The sequence below is a fragment of the Arvicanthis niloticus genome, chromosome 24, assembly GCF_011762505.2.
Source record: "Arvicanthis niloticus isolate mArvNil1 chromosome 24, mArvNil1.pat.X, whole genome shotgun sequence".
In the NCBI taxonomy this organism is placed as follows: domain Eukaryota; kingdom Metazoa; phylum Chordata; class Mammalia; order Rodentia; family Muridae; genus Arvicanthis; species Arvicanthis niloticus.
Genome location: NC_133432.1, coordinates 18,578,455 through 18,601,326, shown reverse-complemented (window position 1 = coordinate 18,601,326; position 22,872 = coordinate 18,578,455). Strand labels below are relative to the sequence as shown.

Below are 22,872 nucleotides of genomic sequence, written 5' to 3'. Positions count from 1 at the left end.
GGGTCCAGATCAGCCTCAGGTCTTTCTGCTCTATTCACATAAGGATCATGAATAGGTGAGGCTTTGCCAAAGCTGACAGTCCTGGCTCCTGGAGTGGCCCAGGCCTGAGGACTGCACTGGCAGACCCAGAGACTCACCGCTCCAAGCCTTGAAAGCCAGCAGCCTACTGCTTTGGTGCTTTAGAAGCCAGAGACTCATGGCTCTCTCTCCTCAGCTTAGGGACTTGTTGCTCTGGATGTTAATGAGCTGGCACTTTGCAGCTGTTGAGTGGTCAGCTTCCAGCAGCAGCAGCTGCTGCAGGTGTGGCCTGCAGAAGCCATAGCTACAGAATATGGGCCTTGGTGGTGCGATGTTCCACTCCCTAGTGACCAGTGTCAAAGCCCTCAGGCCCTTGCCAACCTTCTCCTTGCCAGCATAGGCATTGCTACAGTTGACAACCTTCTCCATCCATCTCTGTCATATCTCCCCTGAGTTAAAGCCAGAAGGAAAATGGGCCTTTGGCCATCTTATTTGCACCAAGTTGTGAAGAGGAAAGCTGCACACCCAGGATCTGTAAGACTTCGGGAGGCTCTAAGCTCTGATACAGCCTCAAAGAGTCAGTGGTCACTATGCCAGCAAAGGAAGCCACTTAGCATATGCCTGGACTGCAGAGGCTCTGATGCTCAGAAGACATCGAATCGAGAGTCTTCCAAGCAGGCAGCTGGCCTGGAAAGGGATTTCATAATACCACACAGGTTCAGCTGCAGTGCTCTGTGGCTGGGCTTTCCCTTCACTGAGTGTTCATTCCTGGGTTGGTCCACAGCCAGGCAGCCTTCTGCATCAGGCTGGTGTATTTCTTTTTGGAGTTGATAAAGAAACCTGGATGGCCTGCCATCACGACAGCATGCCCTCCCCCCATCCCCCACAGCTGTTACATACAGATGTGCAGTGTGTTACTCAAGGAGGCCCCGTTTATATTATACTCTATATGGCCAGAGCCTCCCTGGATGGCGAGTGTACCAGTCTGATGGCCACATGGCTGATCAGGGTTTTATCCTGTTTGTATAGAATTACAGATAATGCATGAATAAAGTGGTACATAGGAGAATGGGGGCTAAAATGTTGATAGTGAAGGTGTAGATATGGGACATCTGGCTGTTTTCTTAGCTCTCAGTGCATATGTTAGCCAGCTCATGCATTCACACATCACACACATGGCACACACTTAACACGCTGAGGTCCTACTAACAGAGTCTCAGAAATGACTGCTAACATTAGGCTGCTTTTTCTTTTCTCTTTTTGGCTTGGGTGTGTTTGTGTGCCTGGACCAACTTGTAAAATTTTGGAAAGGTGACAGTGTTCCGTAAGTATTGGAAAGGAGGGTCAAAGCAAAACCTAGTGGCAGCCTGAGGTTGGATGGGAGGTACAACTGCCTTGGGGATAAAGGCATGGGTGGGCTCCAGTCGGTGATGCCGCCCTCAGTGCCGTCTGTACTGTGGATTTAATTGCACAGGCTCTCCCTTCATGGCCTCTTAGTGTTTAGCTAACCCAAAGATTACCTCAAGTGGTTCAATATGAGACCTAGCCAGTCAGAAGCTAGACTTCTTTCTGGAAGCCACACCCATCACAAGACCACACCCATTCGGAAGCCATAACCCTTTCCTGACCACACCCCTTCCTGATGACTCACCTGCCTCCTGGCTCTGTGCCCCTCAAGGATGGGGTCCCTCCCTCCTTGAGAACAAGTCCTTTTTGGCCTTTGCCTTTTTGCCTTTTAATCTCCAGCAGGTGGCAGATGTCTGACAGAGAGGTGCTGAGGGGGTGAGGAGGTGCCTGGATATCCCCTGTCACCCTTGCTGAGACTGGAACATACAGACCCTGCAGTGGGGTTTGACGTACTTGTGTACCACATGCTAACAGTCCGTCTCTCGGGCGTGTGCACATCCTGGCAGTGTGCCAGAAGGCTCATAGGCTTGAAGCAATAGCCACGGTTTCTCAAAGTATTTATTTCTCATGTCGATGTTTTTGTAATCTGCCTGTGATGTGTTATATGTAGCACACGGCATTTCAGTAGTGGAAAGCGCCAGCTTTATAAACACATATGCCAACACCAACACGGGACATGAAAATGTTTCCTGCTGGAGAACATGCTATCAAGTTGGAATTGCCTAACGTTGATCACTCTGGTCCTGCGCTCGCGACGGGGGTCTGTCTTAGCTGTCTACATACATTGGCACAGTCCTTATATTAGTTTCCTGTTGCTGCAATAAAACACTGTGCCTTAAAGCAACCTGTGGAAGAATTTTATATTGGCTCCAGAGCAGGGAGTCTCCAGAATGGTGAGCATGGCATGGCATGGCAGCCAGAGCGTATATCACACACAGAAAGCGGAGATCAAACCGGAAGGCTGTACGCTCTTTAAACCCGCCCCCAGTAAACCACTTCCTCCAATGAGGTTCTACCCTTTAAAGATCCTGTACAACCTTCTCAAACAACACCAGTTACCTGAGCCTGTTGGGGAGATTTTTCATTCAAATCACTACAGTCTTCAGGTCAGGAAGGAAGAGGCTTAGCAAAGACTATATCCCTGTGCGCTAAGGTCTGGCCCTATGCCACTCCAAAGGAACATGAGAGCATGAGGACGTGACTCTCACAGGATAGACAGTGGCTTCTGGGAAGGCTCATGTCTGTTTGCCAGTACAGTGTTGAGACATGGCTAGGACTGACCATTGTATAATGTGTGTACTTGGCAGGAAGTCATGTGGTCAAGATCACCTAGAAATTAGAAGCAGAGTGATTACCAATAGTGTACCTGGCTGCCATACCACAGAAAATAGAAATTATTTTACTCTTGGCCACAGTTAATGAGAGAAAACAAGGGACAGGAAACTCTTCCAAAAATTCAGCACGATACCTACTGGTCTTTGAACTGAGGGGTAAATGTGTGTTCTCCTGTATTGATCGGGAGGTCGTACAGCCTATGTTTGGTGTCCAGCTATGACTAATCTCTCTGCCACTGTGCAGACAGAGAGGGCTTCACATAGCTGTGGGTGAAGTTTGCTGGAGCTTAGCAGGACGAGGTGTCCTGAGAAACAAGGCTCTGGAAAAATGTTTTATCCTTTGGGATTCAGGAAAGGATGCTTCCAGCAAGCTTTCTTTTTTGAACAGGAAGCTCCTTGGAAGCCCATTCCTTCCTTCCATTCTCAGATTCCTGAGAATCCCAGAGCGGGTTGTGGATTATAGACTATTTAGGGTGTTTGGGCGGTATTACTTTCTAGTTCTAGAACCTTCCTTTGGGCACATATACTGTACGTATAGGCCACCTAAGGTCTTCCTCTCATACTTTGAACTCTATATGGACTGAACTTCCCAAACTGTCTCCCCACCTTGTGCTTCTTCCCCTCCTGTCTTTTGTCTCCGTTTTCTCTTAAATTTCTTCTCTTCTTTCTCCTCCTCTGCCACAAATATTTGCCCTCACAATTTTTAAATTAATCTCACAAGGAACAAAAATATTCAAATTTCTCCTTTTGAGCCCAATTTGTTTCTCTTTCATCACTTCTAACTTCCGTCTTGGTACCTCTTTTATTGAGCACACAGGCGCTTTTAATAACCCATGTGTCAAACCATTCATAAATGTGCCTGCCTTGAGTGCTTAGTGGTGGCTGTTCAGGTGGGGCTTCTCTGTAGTGGGCCTGTATGCAGTGGTGCAGGGGGATTTGGCTCTGCCCATGGTCTCAAGGATGCAGGACACATTTAACGGAGGTAGGAATGCAAGCTACCCACAGGCCCAAGTCTCCTTGGGTGTCACTGCTGTCAGGTCCTGGTGGGGATTGGCTTCCCAGAAGCCTTTGCACCTGTAACTATATATGGCCAAGACAGTAAATGCCTTCCATAGAATGAAAATGTACCTGAGTTTGTATTGCCACCTGCCTTGCCCTGTTCTTTGCCCTTCATTCTTCCCACTGGCTGGGGTGCTCAGGACAGAGGTGCTTCAAAACATGGGCTGGAAACACCAGGACCATGATCAGCTTTGATCTCTGAATAGCTGAGTGGATCAGAGCCACCCACCACCAAGGCTTGCTGTGAGCTGCCTCATCAGAGAAGAGTAATATCTTTTTCCAAAGCAAGTCTGTTTTAGGGGTCTTTGACAGCACCTCAGTCAGCCTTATGGCAGATGAATTACCTTTAGTCTAGTTTAAAAGGTACCAAATGGGAGGGTGGTGGCTATTTCATAGTTTAAAAAGAACAGCCTGAGAGAGCTAGATTCAGAAATATTTGCATAATGTAATATCAGGTAAATTTGTATATGTGAATGACAGGGTTCATTTGTACATGCTAGAGCTAGGCAATAATTTGCACATATTAATGCAGGGTTCATTTGCATACGTTACTACTTGGGGCCTGTCGCATATGGTAGTGCTAAGAGATCATTTGCCTATGTCAATGCAACAGGCTCATTTGCATATGTTAATACAAGGGACAACCTGTGTATGTTAATATTAAGGAGTAGTTTGCATGTTAGGACCAGAGGACTATTTACACATGTTGACTTCAGTAGACTGGATCATTTGCATATGTTGAGGTGAAGTGATCATTTGCATATGCTAATAAACATCCAACTTGTATACATTAATGCCAGGGACTAGAGAGAAAGAAGCAAGGTAGGAGGGGAGGGAAGAGAAAGAGGAAGATTATTAGGGCTAAGTGCTTGGTGAATTCCCAGGAGAGGACTTTTGGGTAGGTTGGTGTGGTGGTTTAAATAGATAATGGTCCCCATAGACTCATGTGTTTGAATGCCTGGCCATAGAGAGTGGCACTATTAGGAGGTGTGGCCTTGTTAGAGGGAGTATGACATTGCAGAGTGGGGAAGCGGGGAGTTTGACATCTTAAATGCTCAAGTTACTCCCAGTGGGTGTAACCTGGCTGCCTTCAGATTGAGATCTAGAACTCTTGGCTCCTACAGCGCCATGTTTACCTGCATCCTGCCATGCTTCCCACCGTGATGATAATGGACTGAACTCTGAGCTAAGAGTTGCCTTGGTCATGGTGTCTCTTCACAGCAATGAAACCCTGATTAAGACAGTTGTCTTGGGTTGGCTGTCAACCTCTTCCACAAGGTAGTGGGACAGACACCCTGAATGTATGATCTAGATTAAGACCATAATTACCAGAAGCCAGATTGCTTAAGCAGTAATCCAGAGTCAGAGGCTAGGGCATGCAGGGGCAGGTAGAGGTACAAACATAACCAGCATGCCCCTGTGTTCAACATGTAGACAGCCAGCTATTCCCATATATTTCAGTTAAGTCTGAATCTTGTGCTTGGGGCAGTGTGGGTATACATTGTGCTTATGCCATATATATATATGGCATATATATATATGTTTATATGTATATATTATAAACATATATACAATATATATGTATTATATATGTATATATAAACATATATAATATAAACATATGTATATATAATATATACATATAATATATACATATGTTTATATGTATATATTATAAACATATATACAATATATATATGTATTATATATGTATATATAAACATATATAATATATACATATGTTTATATGTATATATTATAAACATATATATATATGTTTATAATATATACATATATTATAAACATCACAGGTAACACTCATATCTAGTCTTTACAGCTTGCTCTATTATGTATTAACAGTACCCATCCCCTAAGCCTTAGCAGGTTCTGTCTGTATCAGCCTACACTGCATGGGCATACTCTGGGGAAAATTATGGCTTTTCTGCTTTCACCATGGCGGATGTGTTATTAAATGTAAATCTACAATAAAGTGTCTTCGGAAATCAAGTGCTGTGTTTATCTCTGGTAATGAGGCTGTCAGGGTAACCTGTATTTATGGGACCACAAGTGGGTTATAAACTTCTACTAATGACTATAAGGAACCCGCTTGTCATAAACAAAGAGGGAACTAGCATTTGGTTCCAACCCAGTGTAGCCAGTCTCCACAGGTTCTAAGAACTGCCTGCCAGGGGCTTCCACAGGCTGCCACTTGTAACTCTGAAAGGAAATGTTTCAGAATGATTAATGCAGGCTGGCCATGTTCTGTAAACACCTCAGATCCATCTCCAAGGAGCCGGTGGCCAACATTACAGATGTTTGTATGTGATGCTTGCACATGGCGTGGACCTCCACCAGGCAAGCATCTCTTTCCCACTCCGTGTCAGCTGCACAGGCTATGAGTGTGTATGTGTTTGTGTGTTTTCTCAGGAAAGTCTTCTATTTGTGAGAGAGGTGAATTCAGTGTACTACGGTAAATCTTGGAATTTTTTCTTCAAGACCACTGTAGCCAGAGAAAACTTCAGGTAATTTAAAGGATAAATAAATAACCCCATTCATTTGAAAACCACTCACTGAAAAACATCATCCAAATTCTAAATGACCTACTTAGGATTAAAATCTGAGTAAAATATAAACCCATTATATGTCAGCTAAGGCCTATGTACCAGAAATGTCCAGAGAATAAGAGATTGCCAAAGCCAGGCTGATGCCCTATTTATTTAAAGCAAACTTGATTCAATAAAATCCCAGTGCATAGTAATTGGGACAGCCTCTATAATCCAATCTAACATATCTTGGAAGAGTATCTGTCCATGGTGAATGGAATCTTCCACTAGCAGATCTCTGTGCATGTGTAACACCACACGGGTGCATGTGGAAGCCACAGGCTGATCTCAGGAGTTTAATCATTCCACCATGCTTTTGAAGTAGGCTCTCTCACAGAGACCTGGGACTCACTGATTTGGCTAGATTAGCTGGCAAACATGTTCCTGACATCTTTCTGTCTCCACTTCCCTAGCATTGGGATTATAAGCTTTTCCCTCTGCCCCCAGCTTTTACATAGGTGCTGTGGATCAAACGCATGCTTGTTCAGCAAGCACATTCTACACTGGGCTGTTGGGAGCCGACTTTAGTAGAAAGCGGCTAGATCAACTTTGCAGCCATCTGGAACTGTATACCCTGATGAAAGACTTGGTTTTCAAAAGCCTATGACAGCTGAAGCACACTCTGATAAATATATCATTTATCCCACATAGCTTGTTTTGCTGTTTAGTGACCTCAGCTATATGGTGCACGTGGTAAAGTGTTTTCACCTGTGTTCTACTTGTGTTTATAAATACCCCAGATTTCCTTTCAATAAAGGAGATGGGGAGACGAGACGAGAATTAAGACCTGACCACACACCCTGTCTTGTCTTCATTCTTCGAGTTGCTTGCCCCTCCATCCCCACTCTCTCTCTCTTGACCAGAGCACTTAGCCCCAAAGCATTGAGGCAGAGTGCGGGCCTCAACACTGGGCCATCTCCCTACCCGCTTCACCAGCACGACTAACCACCTATCATTTAGCCAAGTTTGTACAAAGTGAGAGCCAAAACTTTTTTTTTTTTTTTGCCAAAGATTCTCCTGAGTATCCAGACCAGCTGGACTTGAGGCTTGGATATAAAACCTCACCTTTATAAATGATGCCTGCAAAGCATGTGCTAGTGTAGCCAAGATCTGAAATACAAAACATGGGCTGGTTGTGTCACCTAGTGATAGGATGCTTGCTTGTTAAGCATGTGTAAAGTCCTGGGTCTCATCCCAAAACCAGTAGAACAAAACTCCCACAAAGCATGTTCATTCCCCCCCACCCACCCAAGGACACATGCATGCCATATGCTACAATCCCTTTCTAAAACTGTTAGTGTTAGCACCTAGGACTATAGGGGTTGGGTTCTGATACTTTGATTGGGAATTTGTGGCTGAATGCTAAAGGTCTTGTTCCCCAGTTGGTTCTTGGTTCTGATACTTTGATCAGGAATCTGCGGGAGAATGCTGAAGGTCCTGTTCTCCAGTTGGTTCTTGATCGATCAATAAAGATGCTAGTGGCTAATGGTTGGGTGGAAGAGGCAGGACTTCCAGGTTCCTATAGCCAGGATAGGTGATGCAGAAGAGAAAAAGAGATTTGCCATGTTTTAGAGGAAGAGAGAGCCACCAGCCATGTGAGATCACAGGTGGAGTGGCCATTTGCCGCTTCCCTGACTGGGCCTAGAGTAGCAGGTGGGAAATTGAAAACACAACTAAGCTGAGGGCAGACTTAGGGTGCTGAGCAAGGAAAAGGCAACCAAGTTGAGGGAAGATTTAGAGGTGTTGAGCTGGTAGTGAAGGTAAGGGCATGTTAGCAGCAGGAAGTGCCTGACCATTGAGCTAAAAAGCATATTAAAAGCTAATATGTTTCAGTCTTTCATCTGCAGACCCAAGGGAACAAGTGTGGGGCTGATAGTGCAGTCCATCCAGAGCTTAAAGCAGGGCAGTAGAAACTACAAGCTACATAGGACTATTCATAAGTGGTCAATTCCCCTGTTGTTATACACTAATGTGTTATTTCGAGGGGGTGTGTAGAGGAGGGGACAGGTAAGTCTGACTTCTAAGAAGGACTGTATTTATTGACTCAGACATAATGAGGGATTCGTCTCAGATCTTACCCACATGGATAGCTGGGTCATAAGTTCTATGCCATGTGGGTGGAGGAGAGAAAATTCCCAAAGGAAGAAGCTGGCTGTGACCTTTATAGGGGTGCAATGACTCCCATGTCTGTAAGGGTATCTGAGAAGTGTAGTTTTCCTGCAGGAAACTATCAATCCTCAAGACCACTACTAACTCCAACAAGTCATTAGGAAGACTCAAAGGATTTACTCTGTAGTCATGTGTGTTGGTCAACTTTATGGCTTGAGAAGTACACAAACTATAGTAAACAAAGGGAAAGGGAACAGGCCATATCCAGAGTAAGCTGGGCACAAACCTCCCAGAATCTTCTTCCTGTGAAACCACACAGCATGACCCCAAGCAAATGCCCATGACATGTACATTGAGGAAAGATGCTTCCCTCATCTCTAGTTTGAGTTTCATTGCTGTGAAGAGATATGATGACCAGGGTAACCCTTATAATGACAACATTTAATTGGGGCTGGCTTACAGTTTCAGAAGTTCAGTCTGTTGTCATCATGGCAAGAAGCAGAGCAGCAGGCAGGCAGACATGGTGCTAGAAGAGCCAAGAGGAGACTTCATCTTGCTCTGAAGGCAGCCAGAGGAGACTGTCTTCCAAAGGCAGCCAGGAGGAGGGTCTCTTCCACACTGAGAAGAGCTTGAACTTAGGACTTCAAATCCTACCCCCTCAGCGATAGACTTCCTCTAACAAGGCCACATCTACTCCAAACAAAGCCACACTTCCTAATCATAGCACTTCCCATGGGCCAAGCATATTCAAACCACCACAGCTCAGTCTAGTCAATCCTAGGAGCATAGAATTCTACTGAGGACTGGTCACAGGGTGTCCTCTGTTGGTCAATTTGCCAACATTTTTGGCCCCTCTAGGCTATGAAGTGCTAAATATGAATCATCTTATATGCAAAGTATAAACATAGGCGTCCCATTGTTCTCATCTAGGGGATGATGGGAACTCTCCCACTACCCAATCAGCAGTAACACTACCAATCTTGCTGATGGCCTTTTGGGAGCATGGCCACCTCATATCCTCTCCTGCACAGTGTGTATAACATTGTTCCCAATAGAAGTAGTAATGGCATAGGACAGGCATGTCTCTTTTTGCTTCTTGTGATAGTTTGTATGTACTCTGTCCCAGGAGTGGCACTATTAGAAGGTGTGGCCTTGTTGGAGTAGGTGTGTCACTCTGAGTATGGACTTTAAGACCCTCATCCTAGCTGCCTGGAAGCCAGTCTTCTAGCAGCCTTCAGATGAAGATGTAGAACTCCCAGCTCCTCCTGCACCATGCCTGCCTAGATGCTGCCATGCTTCCCACCTTGATGATCATGGACTGAACCTCTGAACCTGTAAGCCAGCCCCAGTTAAATGTCATCGTTTATAAGACTTGCCTTGGTCATGGTGTCTGTTCACAGCAGTAAAAGCCCCATTCCTCAGAGCATCGAATTGTCTCTAACTGTGAAGATTTCAGAGGTGTGGGACAGGAACTGGGGGCTCCTCTTCTGATCACATGAATTTAACACAGAGCACGTGACACAGACTGCTGCCAGTATCACTATCTCCTCCCCTGGAGAACCAAAGCCTCCAGGCATCCCTTGGTACATTTCCTTCTAAGCTCTTTATATTCTCCCCAAGGAGTAAGAAAGGGAAGGCACAGTAGGAAACACACATTCTTCACATCTACAAGGCAGTTTGTAAATCAAACTGTGAAAATCACTGTGTTGCCCTTTTGCCACCGACTGCATGGAGGCTTTTTCTTTTGAAATTTTCTTAGAAAGAAACAAGGACATGCATGCAAAGAGAGCTTCTAGTCTTCCTCTGTCATCCAGCTTCTATGTAAGGGTTGGGAGGGGGGGTGTTTGTGTTTTGCAGAAAAGCCCATGGGACCACGTGGTTCCCTTCCATAATGAAGGGAGAATGGAGGGAGAGATGGCAAATAGAGCTTCAGGTGGAAAGTGGACAGCCTTGGTGAATGTGTCCTTGGCTGAATCATGAGTAGATACTAGGCAGCGTGACACAAACCAACCAGCACTGAGTAGCAGAGAAGGTGAACACAGTTGATTTCATCAGCTCTAATAGCAGGAGTTCACAGGGATGCAGGCAGAGCCCAGAGTGTTGTCCTACCTGAAAGAAAAGTGTCTGTCCAAGACACCCCAAGACCAAGTTCTCAGCACAAAGGAGATTTATTTGGCCCTGAAGGACAAAACACAGGGAGTAAGAGACAAACACAGGAGATAGGGGAAGAGGGAGAAGGGGAAGGGAACAAGGGAGAGGAGGAGGAGTATTTGTCCCCAGAGGACAAAGGATTACCTCTGCACAGAGAGGAGACAGTCATGGCACATAATCAAGTGGCAGTTTATAAAGGTAAAGCTTATAAAGTTTATCTTGGACGAGGTGTTTAATTTTAACTGGGCATGTTAATTAGGTGAGACAAAAAGAAGCCTTTGATTGCTGGACTTCAATACTTTGATAGCTGGACCTTGGTAGTCAGCCTCAGGAGGAGGAACTGTCCAAAATAAGTGAATAGACCTTGGTGGCTGCCTTTAGGAATGAAATCTAACAATTTTTAAGCAAGGCCAAGGAAATAGGGGAGAAAGGCAAGGCCTGCCAGAGCCATGCTGGCCACACTCCAGCTGTCCAGAGTCCCTTCACTACCTGCAGCTCAAGGCCTGTTCCTCTTCTCTGGAGTCATGTGAGAAACAAGATTTACAAATGATTTAACAGATTATTTGAGGATAAAATGATACAAAACTACAATGGATTTAGAATAATGTCTGGTTGGTGTTAAGTAATCCATAGTGCACAGGAGGAAGAAGAGGAGGGGGAAGAAGAGGAAGAAGAGGAGGAGGGGGAGGAGGAGGAAGAAGAGGAGGGGGAGGAGGAGGAAGAAGAGGAGGGGGAGGAGGAGAAGGAGGGAGAAGATGGAGATGGTGGTGCTGATGAAAGAGATGGATATAGTGATGATGGTGGTGGTGGTTGTCATGGTAATGATGTTGCAGGGGGATTTGTGGTGGTGATGGTGAAGAAAAAGATGGTGGTGGTGCTAGTTATGATGATGATGGTGGTGGTGGTGGTGATGATGATTGTGGGGTTGTAGTGATGATGACCAAGGTAGACATCACGGTAGTGGTGATGAAGAATAGAGATTCTAATGGTGATGGTGACAATTAGCACTGTAGGGAGGATAATGATATGATAGAGATGATGAAGGGAAGTTTGTGATGATCATGATGATGGAGTTGTGTTGATGAGGAAGAAAAAGATGATGATGATGATGATGATGATGACATTCAAGATGGGGTTGTATCGATGATGACAATGATGATGGTGAATGGAGATGATCAGGTCAAGAAGGAACAGAAACATAGAAGTCGGCTAGCCCGACTCAACCCAGTGCCTGAATGTGCCGGGTCTCATGAATATCCGCTCACCTGTCTGAGTCTCAGTTCTCCTGGGTGGAACTCAGACACTGCTGAGAAAGTCAGATACAGTCCTTGCCCTTCGTATGGTTTGCTGGCTGCTCAGGACCCTCTCCCTACAGGCGCTCCGTTATTATGAATGTTACCTCAGTATTTTTTGGCTTACTTCCATTTCTCAACTACTCACTATAAGGGATTTCAGGTAGGTTTTACTGTTGTTGTTTTATGTGTTGTCTTTTAATTAATAGAGACATTTTATTTCCATATGTAACAGATGTTCGCTGAAGGTCAGCATGTTTTGCCAGCTCCTCTGTAAAAGTGGGGATAACTGGGCTGTGGGGTGAGGTGGGGGGAACTGTGACAGATGGATAGGAAATGTGGTTACAAATTTGTGTTTAAACCGGATTCCTGGTGAGTGAGCTCATAACCTCAAGGCTACGGATGTACAAATGCTCACTGCGACCCTGGCACCACTGCTGCCCCGGGACTTCCCCAGGGCTATCTCAAACATGCACTTCCTGTCTCCAACAGGGCCAAGGTTAAGAAAGGAGTGAGCATTGTCGGGGTGAGAGCCAGCAGCTCCTCCATCTGGGATGTCAAGCAGAGCACCGAGTATACTGGGAAGTATGCACCCGCGGTCATCGTTTGTCAGAAAAAATCTGCTGGCTCCGAAAAGAGGTAAGTCTCACCTGGCAGGTGCTGAGCTCAGACTCTGCCGTGGTGGCTTCCTGTTGCTCCTGGGTTTGCTAACCGACTCCATTGCAAGTTGTATTTGTTGTGTGCTGTCTGTCATTAAGAGCTCTAGGTAAAATGGGCGGAGTCTCCCAGATGGGGCAGCGGGGTGGGAGGGGTGGGGGGGGTGGGGGGGCTGGGGGGGTACTGTTCACAGTGGACACACACAGGGCCACAGAAGCTCTATCATCTGAAATGATCGCTCCATGTGGTGACATCCAACAGTTCAGGAAGTTGCCACTTCTTTCTGATTCATATCAGAGGTGTCAGAATTTCGGGGTTATCTCTTACATTGTGTTTACAGGAGCACTTGCTCTGTAAAGGCAGGGTGCAGCCCACCTTGGCGCTGATGTCAACCTAATGCATACGATTGTTATTTGTGCAGGGGGGCACTTTCTGATGGAACAGTGGGCCGCCTGCTGTGAATTACATGCGATCGTGAATCACCCTGGGGAGAAATTAAAACCCGGATCTGCTTCTGATAGCCACCAAATTAGAAACAGGCAATTCACAGCTGGGCAAGGAACGGCTTGGAGACTTAGGAGTGCTTCTTGATTTATTCCTCTCTCCCGGAACCTCGGAGAATTCCTAGGCTGGTCACATACATTTTCTTTGTCACTTTTAGGTTTCTTCTGGTTCTTTATATTACTGAAAAAAATTGAGCAAAAAAAAAAAAAAAAAAAAAAAAAAAAAAAAAAAAAAAAAAAAAAATCAAAGGATGAATTGAGGAAGGTAGTACCTTGTTCCTGGAATGCAGTTCTAAATCCCAGAACTCAGTTGTTTGGAGAATACATTTATTTCCCACTGTATGGAGGTGGCTATTGCTGCTTTGTTTTAGCCCCCACTCCCTTAGTTCATTACCAAGAACATTTGAAACCAGTTCAGGGCTGGCTTGGCATCAATCCCTCTCGGTTCTCCTTTGCCAGAATCTGGGTCACCTGCAGCAGCTCTCACCTGTGACCTTCCTTTTTTTTTTCCCCCTCTGACTGGAAAAGAATGAGAGGAAAAGAGGAAGCCGGTGTTTGAGCTCTGCCTTGGATGTTCCAGTGGTAGGGGTGGCTGATACAGGGGAACTTGTTGGTCTCAGCCCAGCATGCTCAGGAGAGAGATCCAATTTGCAAAATGAGCACCATTCCCATGAGAGGTGACATTGCAGTCACGTAGCCAAACTGACATGAGGACTGATGGACACACACATGCAAAAACAGAGAGTGATGGACAGAGGGATGGGTGGATATGGAGTCTGGATTGCTAGATGGATGGATGGGTGGGTGGATGGATGGATAGGTTAGTATTGTGGCTTGAACATGAACCCCCCACCCCCACCCCATCCCCAATAGGCTTTCTCATTTGTATACTAAGTCTTCAGGTGGCAGCCTGTTTTGGGAGACTATGAAAACTTCTAGAAGAAGTGGATCACTAGGGGTAGGCCTTAAGGCTCTGTTTCCTGTCTGATCTCTGTTTCAGAACTGCAGAAGCAATGTGACCCACCCACCCCACACTATTTTTTTTTATTTGTTTGCCTGTTTGCTTGCTTATTTGTCTTTTCAAGTCAGGCTTTCTCTGTGTAGCCCGAACTATCCTGGAAATTACTCAGTAGACCAGGCTGGCCTCAGACCCAGAGTTCTGCCCCTCTCTGCCTCCCAAGTGTGAAATTAAAGGTGCGTTGCCACCATGCCCAGCCCATTCTTGCTTTCTCTACTGTGCTGGACTGGATTCCTACTTAAGTTGTGAATCAAAGGAAATCCTTCCTCTCATAAGGTGTGTCTCATAGGGTCTCTGGCCACAACCACAAGGAAAAGTAAATGATACATATTTAGATGCATAGAAGGATGAGGGATAGATGAAAGGATGGAGAGATGGATGGATGGTAGATGAGTGGACTTGACTGGTAAGATAGCTCTGCAGAGGATGACAGATGGATGGATGGATGGATGGATGACCAAGTGAAAGGATGGATAAATGAATGAACAAATGAATGAATGATTGATTGATAGATAGGTGATAGAAAGAACAGATGTATGAATGGATAAACGAGTGAAATCATGAATAAATGATGGATGAATGGATGCCTAGATGATGTACTGGATGATTGCTTTTATTCTCTAGCACAAGAGGAGAGTCAAGTGGGGGAGGGTCCAGCTAATGCATCCTCGTTTCCCCTGGGCCATTGTTTGCCGTCCACCATGACTCGTCCATAAGCTGTCATGTTGCCCACAGAAGCAAAGGGATTTGAACCACCTCCTTAACAATTGACTGTGTTCATCCTTTACACAGAAGGGAGGAGTAGAGCATCTGAGGGTGGTCCCTCACCTCAGTGTACAAGCTGCCCAGCCTTTGCTCTGCCAATCCAAGCCTTCCAGTATACCACAACCCCAGGCCATTTCTAAGTACTCTGATGTATGGAGTAGTCAGTTCTTGGCCTGCGCCTCTGCCAATGTCTCTTTTAATAAAGAAAACCCTAGATAGACTACCCAGGGTTTTTTTTTTTTTTTTTCTGAATATAGTGCCATGATGTGACCCATTTGGAGCACCTTTCTTGTCCCATGCTTGGTCCATATTTATGCAGACAGATAATGGGAATGGATATCTATAAGAACCTGTGCAGTGTTTTATTTAAGGGTGAGGACACCGTATATCAAACACATGTCTACCACATGCTAGTGACATGCTTGTGCAATGAGATCATGTGTACCTTCTTTAGGACACAAACACAGTGGAGGGTCCCAATGTGACAGGCTGGCAGACTGACCTTCATCATTGCCTAGACCAGAGGCTCCTTTGATGTCAGACTCGAGCCTTGCTAGCAGCTGTGTCTGCAGCCTCCAAGCAAGTGCCTGGTATGCAGGAGGATGCCTGCAATTGCTTGATTGATGAAATCTGGAATAAGCCAGCCTCCGTGAACATACAGATTAAGATACAAGTCTAAACACGTACTTACGGGATGGTTTCGAGTTTATGAGCCCAGAGAAGTCCACTCAAGAAAAATGTAGAAGGATATTTATCTGAGCAGATGCTGGCCCAGAAAATACTCCAGAGAAGATTGACACCTGGGATTCCTGCAGGCAGAGCTGGGATGCCAGGAAAAGCTGCATGTAAATTAATTTTTGCGGTGAAACATTTGGGTTGAGGTTTGTTTTTGTTTTATTTTTTTTCACCCTGTGTCTGTTTCCTACTTAACAATATGCACATAATGAAAATAGATGTTTTCATTACGTACCACATATTTATTAGCATCTTCAATAGTTATCCCTGACCTACTTCAAAACCTTTCATTTTAAACTTCTATCTTCCCTGCGTGGAATAAAGGAAAACCTTGGTCCAGTATTTCAGGTGATGTTGAAGCGAGGGGGAGGTCCTTTTCTTCTCGAGGATAATTGGAAAATGTTTCATTGAGTTGATGCTTTGATAATGTTGGTAGCTTTGGCTTTTGGAAGGTGATGTTTTGCTTTATAAATCCTTTCTCCTCTCTGGCCGTTTCTCCGTTATCTTAAAACTCCGAGCTCAGCTGTGGGAACTCAGGAGAGGCAGTCTTCATTAGCTGGAGAGTCCTAGATTGTGTGTTGCTGATAATCTTGCCTGGATCAGGAAGCCGCCTTAATGAAGTGAAGTCGCTGTGACAGGTGCAATTTCATGGGTAAGGAGCCACTTTCGTATCAGCGATGAACTCAGCAGGAGTTAGTGAAGATCTCTTATCGCCTTCAAGTTCATATTCCTTGTTTGAAGAAGTTTGTTTGCCGAGAGTCTCATCCTAATGCGGTTATCTCCGGCGATCAAATCTGCTTTGATTTGCCTTCACAGATCCCAAACCCACAGCAGAATAGCTAATTGCTCTTTGCCCCCTAGATCCCGTCCTGCGTTTTCAGAATCTTGCTGGCCAGGGCACCAACTTAGATAAATATGTATAGAGCCTGATGGGTAAAATTTGCTCATGGATGGGGGTTTCCCAGAGGTTCCCAGGGTGGATCTGCAAATGATGTTCTCAGCACACAGACTTACATTTCAATGAACTTGAATAATACTAGCCTGCCTACTTCTGAGTTCCCCAGCACGGCTGTATCTTGGAGAGGTGTCTCACGCTCTGGCTCATGCTCAGTTAGCTTTCTTGTCTTCAAGGCTTTGCTTTCTTGACAACATCTTGTAGGCAGGCAGGCAGGCATTGCAAGAATCCAATCTGGCTCATAATGAGCCTCTCCTTATTCCACGCAATGGTGATTTTTCCACTTACTGTAGGTAATGTGTTTCAGCTTAAAACAAATATATTTTAAGTAATAGAATGAGCTGTGAAAAGGGGAGGTAATTGATATTTAATTTGTAGTTTAGATACAGATAGCTGTGATTGACTGTATGAGGCTACAGGAAAGGGAGGCCTGACAGACACATATCAAACCAATTGTTAAGATTGACGTTCTAGTTTTCTGTGATAAATGTTACAACCAAAAGCAAATTGAGGAGGAAAAGATTATTTGGCTTGTACTCCCCAGGACACAGTTGGTCACTGAGGGAAGCCAGGACCAGCACTGAAGCAGGAACCTGAAGTATAAATTAAGGAATATGCTGCCTGCTGGTTCATTCTCTAGATCAGGGCAGCTAGCGAGCTTTCTTTTAGAGCCTAGAACACACCAGCCTAGAGAATGGTGCTGCCCACAGTGGCCTGGATCCCCCTACATCGATCATCAATGGATATAATCCCTCCCGGGCATGCCCACCAGCCAATCTGATTAGTGCAATTTTTCACTGGAGTTTCCCTCTTCAGAGGTGACTCTAGGATTGTGTGCAGTTGTCGATAGACACTAACAAGAGCGATTAGGGAAGACTGTTTAATTTTCTTAAACCGAGTAAGAATGGCTTGAATAAGATAGACATTCATATCCTAGTCATATAACAAAAATAATGAATGAAGAAAGCCAGCCAAGACAGACATACAGCTCCTGATACTGCTGGGTTCCCAGGCACCTTCTATGCCCCGACACCATGTTAACTCATGGTTTATATCGGTGGATCTCAACCTTCCTAACGCTGTGACCCTTTAATATAGTTCCTCGTGTTGTGCTGACTCCAACCATAAAATTATTTTGTTGCTACTTCATAACTCTAATTTTGCTACTGCCATGAGTCGTGATGTAAAATCTGTGTTTTCTGATGGTCTTAAGCAATCGCCGTGATGGGGTCACTTAACCCCTGAAGGGTTTACAACCCCCTCCCACCCCCTCACCTCCCCCCCCCCCTGTTGAGAAGCACTGCCTTATCTCCTCAAAGATTAAGATAGCTGCAGGAGTGCCAAACATTGCATCAGCATAGCAGATCAAGTAAAAGTGACAGGAAAGGATCTTCTTAGCTGGCACAGCCTCTTTGAAAAAGTGACCTTCCTGGAAGCTTCTGCCAACCTCCATTCTCTCTCCCTTGTCAGAAAAGAATGACATGGCCATGCCAGGCAGCCAAGGAGAGTCAGAATATAGACAATGTGCCAATTTAGAATCACACAGTTCAGCCCCACAAACAAGAGCAACACGGTTGACCAGGTGACCAGCAAACATCTCAGTAATTTACAAAGATGAAAATGTGGCAAGAATTCCAGCGAACGGTTAGATGAGGCGAGCATGCTGGCCAGTCACCATCCCCAACATGCGTCACATGTTCCCATGGAAACCCACATCAGCACTGACCTCAAAACTCAGGCAATGTTCTCCAAAGTAAGGGTGCAAAAGATGGGAGCCAGCCAGTCTCAGTTGTTCCTTTAAAAATAGTGGAGCAGAACACAAAACATGTCAGGAGCAATGTACGTGCAAGCAGATGCAGGGGGATTATAACTGCCAGAAAGGAATAAGGACAGACCCCCCTCCTCAACCCCCCAAACAAATCAGAATCTCCCACATGAAACAGCTCGGAGCCTGCCTGTGTTCTCAGATTCAAACTGAGCACCGTGTCACAAAGACAAGTCAAGCCTGCAGGAAGAAGAAACTGCTGGAGGTCAGCAGGGTGTTAAGAGATAAAAAAGAATCACTTGCTAGATTCACTTCGACAGGAATCAAAACCATTGTAGCAGAATAAAGAGCACCAGGAGATAGGAACTTTAAGAAAGGGAACGAGAAACGTATAAAGTACTGAAGGCGAGAAATGGCTGGGAACCAATCACGTTAGTATCAAAAGAGAAAAGAAAAATGACGTGATCCACACAGGCTGACAATTGGGGTCAACACCTCCTCCATTAAAAAGATGTCCAGGGAAACAGAGAACAAGCACACATAAGGAGCATGCACACGTTCATAGAGCCGAGCCCGGAGCAATGCTAACCCAAACCTGGGAGTCACTCAGTAACAACGCCCAAAGATGGGATAAACAGACTGTGGTATGTCCAGAAGGTGAAATATGATTCTGTAGAGAAAAGAGATGACTGGGGTATGGGATGCAATTGGGCAGGTCTTGGAAAGCACTATGCTGTATGAGTTGAGGTGATTCTAGAAGACACGTGTGATTAGAAAATTCAATAGTTGGGTCTTGAAGATGGCCACAGTGCTCTATGAATACGACTAAATTTTTTGAAGGTGGACTTTAAAATGGTGGCGTTGGCGGAGCTCAAGACCCCAGAGGTGAACCTACTACAGACATTCTGCTAAATGGACAGAGTATCCAATAGCGAATTGAACTTGCTGGGTGAGGGGAAGAAGGAGGGAGAGGGACAGGAGAGTGGGGGAGGGATGGAGGGCGGGAGGGCAGGAGGGCGGGCAGTGGTCATATGTAGTATGCAAGTCAGGAAATATCTAATTTAGGTTACACATTGTTATGTGGCTCTCCTGAGGAAATTCTCTGTTCTCTTCCTCATCCTGTTTTGAGACCCAAGAACATCACATGTGCACACACATGGAAGCAGCTCTGGGGACCGCGCACTGAGTATGTCTGCAAGGGGAGAGTGGTCCTTATACTCAAATCCTTTAGGCTAGATCTTTGCTCTTTAGTCTTCAATGTGAACAGTGAAGCCCCTTATTCACACACAAAGCCTTTTGTGGTGGTTTGAGTAAAAACGGCCCTCATAGGCCCACAGAGAGTGGCGGTAGCAGGAGGTGTGCCCTTGTTGGAGGAAGTCTGGAATGTTTGGAGGAAGTGTGTTGCTGGGGGTGCGGGGAAGGCGTGCTTTTCGGTTTCAGAAACTCAGGTCACTGTTTCTTCCTGCTGCATGTGGCTCCAGATGTAGAACCCTGGACTATCTCTCTAACACCATGTCTGCCTGCATGCTGCCATTCTTCCAACCATGATGATAAATGTCCTAAACCTTTACACTGTAAGCCAGCCCCTATTAAATGTTTTCCTTTTTAAGAGTTGCAGTGGTCATGGTGTCTCTTCACAGCAATGAAGTCATAACTAAGACACCTGTGCTGAGGCCGGCTAGTCCATACGTTTAAACTCAGTGTCTACCAGGAGCCTTTTTGGCCAAGTGTGTTTTTAGTAGATGCTGCTCTAGGGACATAGCACCATAGCAGGTCACAGTGGTTTCCCATGCTTCTCGACAGCACGATTCCCGTGTGTATTGGCAGAGATGGGAAATAAACAATAAAGGGCTTTCCTAGGATGAGGGCGAAGGTGATGTTTTGTGCATTGCTGAAGAACTGCGAGGGAGTCTGTCCGCTGGAGATGTATGTGTGAGGATGCTGTTGTAGAACCTGTAACTTGAAGCCCACACAGCAGCCCTGCAGTGGCAGCACAGGGTGTGCCTGTTGTTGATGTATGTGGGAGCCATCGGGGCCTTGTTCACAACAGTGCCTTTTGGAAACAGCACAGTTAAAGCCTGGCAATGTTTTTATTACAGAGCAACTGAGTTCAGAGGCATGTCTGTCATCAATGTTTCGAGGTAGCCCAATCCTGTGTGTATCAATACCAGGATCATCTGAAAGCGTGATTTGGAGTCAGAGAAATCTTGAATGAAACATGATCATAGTCGGCTGTATATTGCTGTGATAAAAACACCAGGACCAAAAGCAACCTAGGGAAGAAAGGGTTATTTCAGCTTTTAGTCCATTAACAAGGGAAATTAAGGCAGGAACCTGGAGGCAAGCTGATGCAGAGGCCATGGAAAAATGCTGCTTACTGGCTTGTTCTTCGTGGCTTGTTCAACCTCTTTTCTTGTAGCACTCAGGACCACTGGCCTAGGGTTGACACCACCCACAGTGGGCTAGGCCCTCTTACATCAATCACCAACCAAGAAAATGTCCCACAGATTTGTCCACAGGCCAATCTGATGAAGGCATTTTCCCAACTGAGAGTCTGATTCAAATTCTGCCTGTTCATATATGTCTCTAGGCTGACATGTATGTGTATATTTATATCCGGTGCATGTACACATGTGTATGGGTAGAGGTCAGAGGTTAACCATAGGTATCATTCCTCAGGGCCCCATTGTGATATCTTTTAAATTATATCTGAGTGTTTCCTGTATGTATGTATGTGTGCCTCCAAAGGTCAAAAAGGATGTCAGATCACCAGAAACTAGTGTTACCGACAGTAGTTAGCCACCAGGTGGGTGCTAGGAATTGAACCTGGGTCCTAGCAGCAAGTGATATCTGAGCCATTTCTCCATCTCCATCTGCTTTCTATCTTGCCTCCTCCTCTCCTCTCCTCTCCTCTCCTCTCCTCTCCTCTCCTCTCCTCTCCTCTCCTCTCCTCTCCTCTCCTCTCCTCTCCTCTCCTCTCCTCTTCTCTCTCTCTCTCTCTCTCTCTCTCTCTCTCTCTCTCTCTCTCAGATATAATTTCTCATTGGAACCTGGGTCACCCAGTGGGCTAGGTTTGCTGACCAGTTTGTCTCAGGGAAACACTTGGTTCTACCTCCCAGCATGCACCTCAGATCTTTTACATGGGTTCTGGGGATCAGTCTCAGGTCCTCATGCTCTGAGGACAAGCGCTTTCCCGGGAGCCGTTTCCCCAGCTCTTACGTTGAGAACAGACCTCCATATGCAGGTGTCATCTGAGGGTGAGCGATACCATGTCTGTGCCAAGAGGTGCAATGGGGGTCACACCACTCCTGGAAAGGCCCAGGTTTAGTAGATGCCCTTCGGGTGGGGGATACTTGGGGTCCCGTAACAAACAGGGCCTCAGATTTGGTGACCACAGCCCTTGACGTTGTCCCTGCAGATGCAAGCATTTCTGCATTGGCTTTTAAGAGACAGACTAGGTAAAGAGACAACAGGAGTTCACGCACATGGCTTCCACTGTTAAGGAGAATTATATGGTCCAACTGTTTATGATGGTAACCTCAGGCTGCTGTGGTAACCACTCCTCAACAGCCCCCCAATTCCATTCTACAGCTTGTGGGTGAACACATGCCTTAATTTACCCGTGCATTGCCTGTTTTTTATTATTATTATTATTATATCCATATATTTGTCATTTAATCTCCCCCATTTCCAAGCAGGGAACTGTATTGAGAGTTAAATTATTTGGTGTCACTTTTCAGTGGGTAACGGTGATGAGTTACTATGCTCAGACAGAAGCTACCATTGTTGGCTCACAGGGTCTCCAGGGAGCCCTAAACAGAAAATACCCTTTTTTTCCCTATAGGAAATATAATATAAATGATAATTTAATATCAACCATAATTGTGTTACGTGGCTCATCAGAAGTTTTCACGGGCACCTCCACGCCATGGATCCTGGCTGACATTGGTTGATCTGGAGTTAAAATGTTACAGAAAGCCGGATGACCAGGGCAAGCTGACACTCTTCAGTATCTGACTCACTCAAAGCTCTTGCAGCCTCTGTCATAGGCAGTGTGACCCACAGGAGACTGTCTGCTGTTGCTTGTCTTCCTGTGAGTTTTTGAACTTGATGCTTCTATCAAAACGGGTAAGCGTATGTGTCCTCTGAGAACAATTATCAGTGCCTGGATTTATTCTTATGTTTATTTGTTCCCTTTTCTCAGTTTTCCTTCTATTTTCTCATTGGATCTTTAGGAAGTGTGTGAGGGAGGGATGGGGGTTCATGTGTATGAACAGATGTGTGGAAATCCTCAGCCAGTGTTCACTTTGGTTTCTGTGAGACTCCATCGTTTGGTGGCCCGATGCTCACCAAGTAAGCTAAGCTGACCACCCGGAGACTCTAAGGATCCACCCATTTCCTCTTGCTTAGTTCTGGGATTATAAATACCATGCCTGGCTTGTTTTACATGAATCCTGGGGCTCAAACCCAGGTTGTTGTGTTCCTATACCAAGTGCTTTCC

The 22,872-nt window shown here is 45.5% G+C and overlaps 1 protein-coding gene across 1 annotated transcript in view; it reads left to right on the top strand.

Annotated features, from left to right (window-relative positions):
* The window catches only part of Tmem132d (transmembrane protein 132D), a 625,150-nt gene that overhangs the window by 273,130 nt on the left and 329,148 nt on the right, over window positions 1-22,872 (top strand). Inside the window, exon 3 of the mRNA XM_076922979.1 lies at window positions 12,466-12,612. Within this exon, the coding sequence (XP_076779094.1) occupies window positions 12,466-12,612 (147 nt within the window). The remainder of the gene's footprint in view (window positions 1-12,465; window positions 12,613-22,872) is intronic.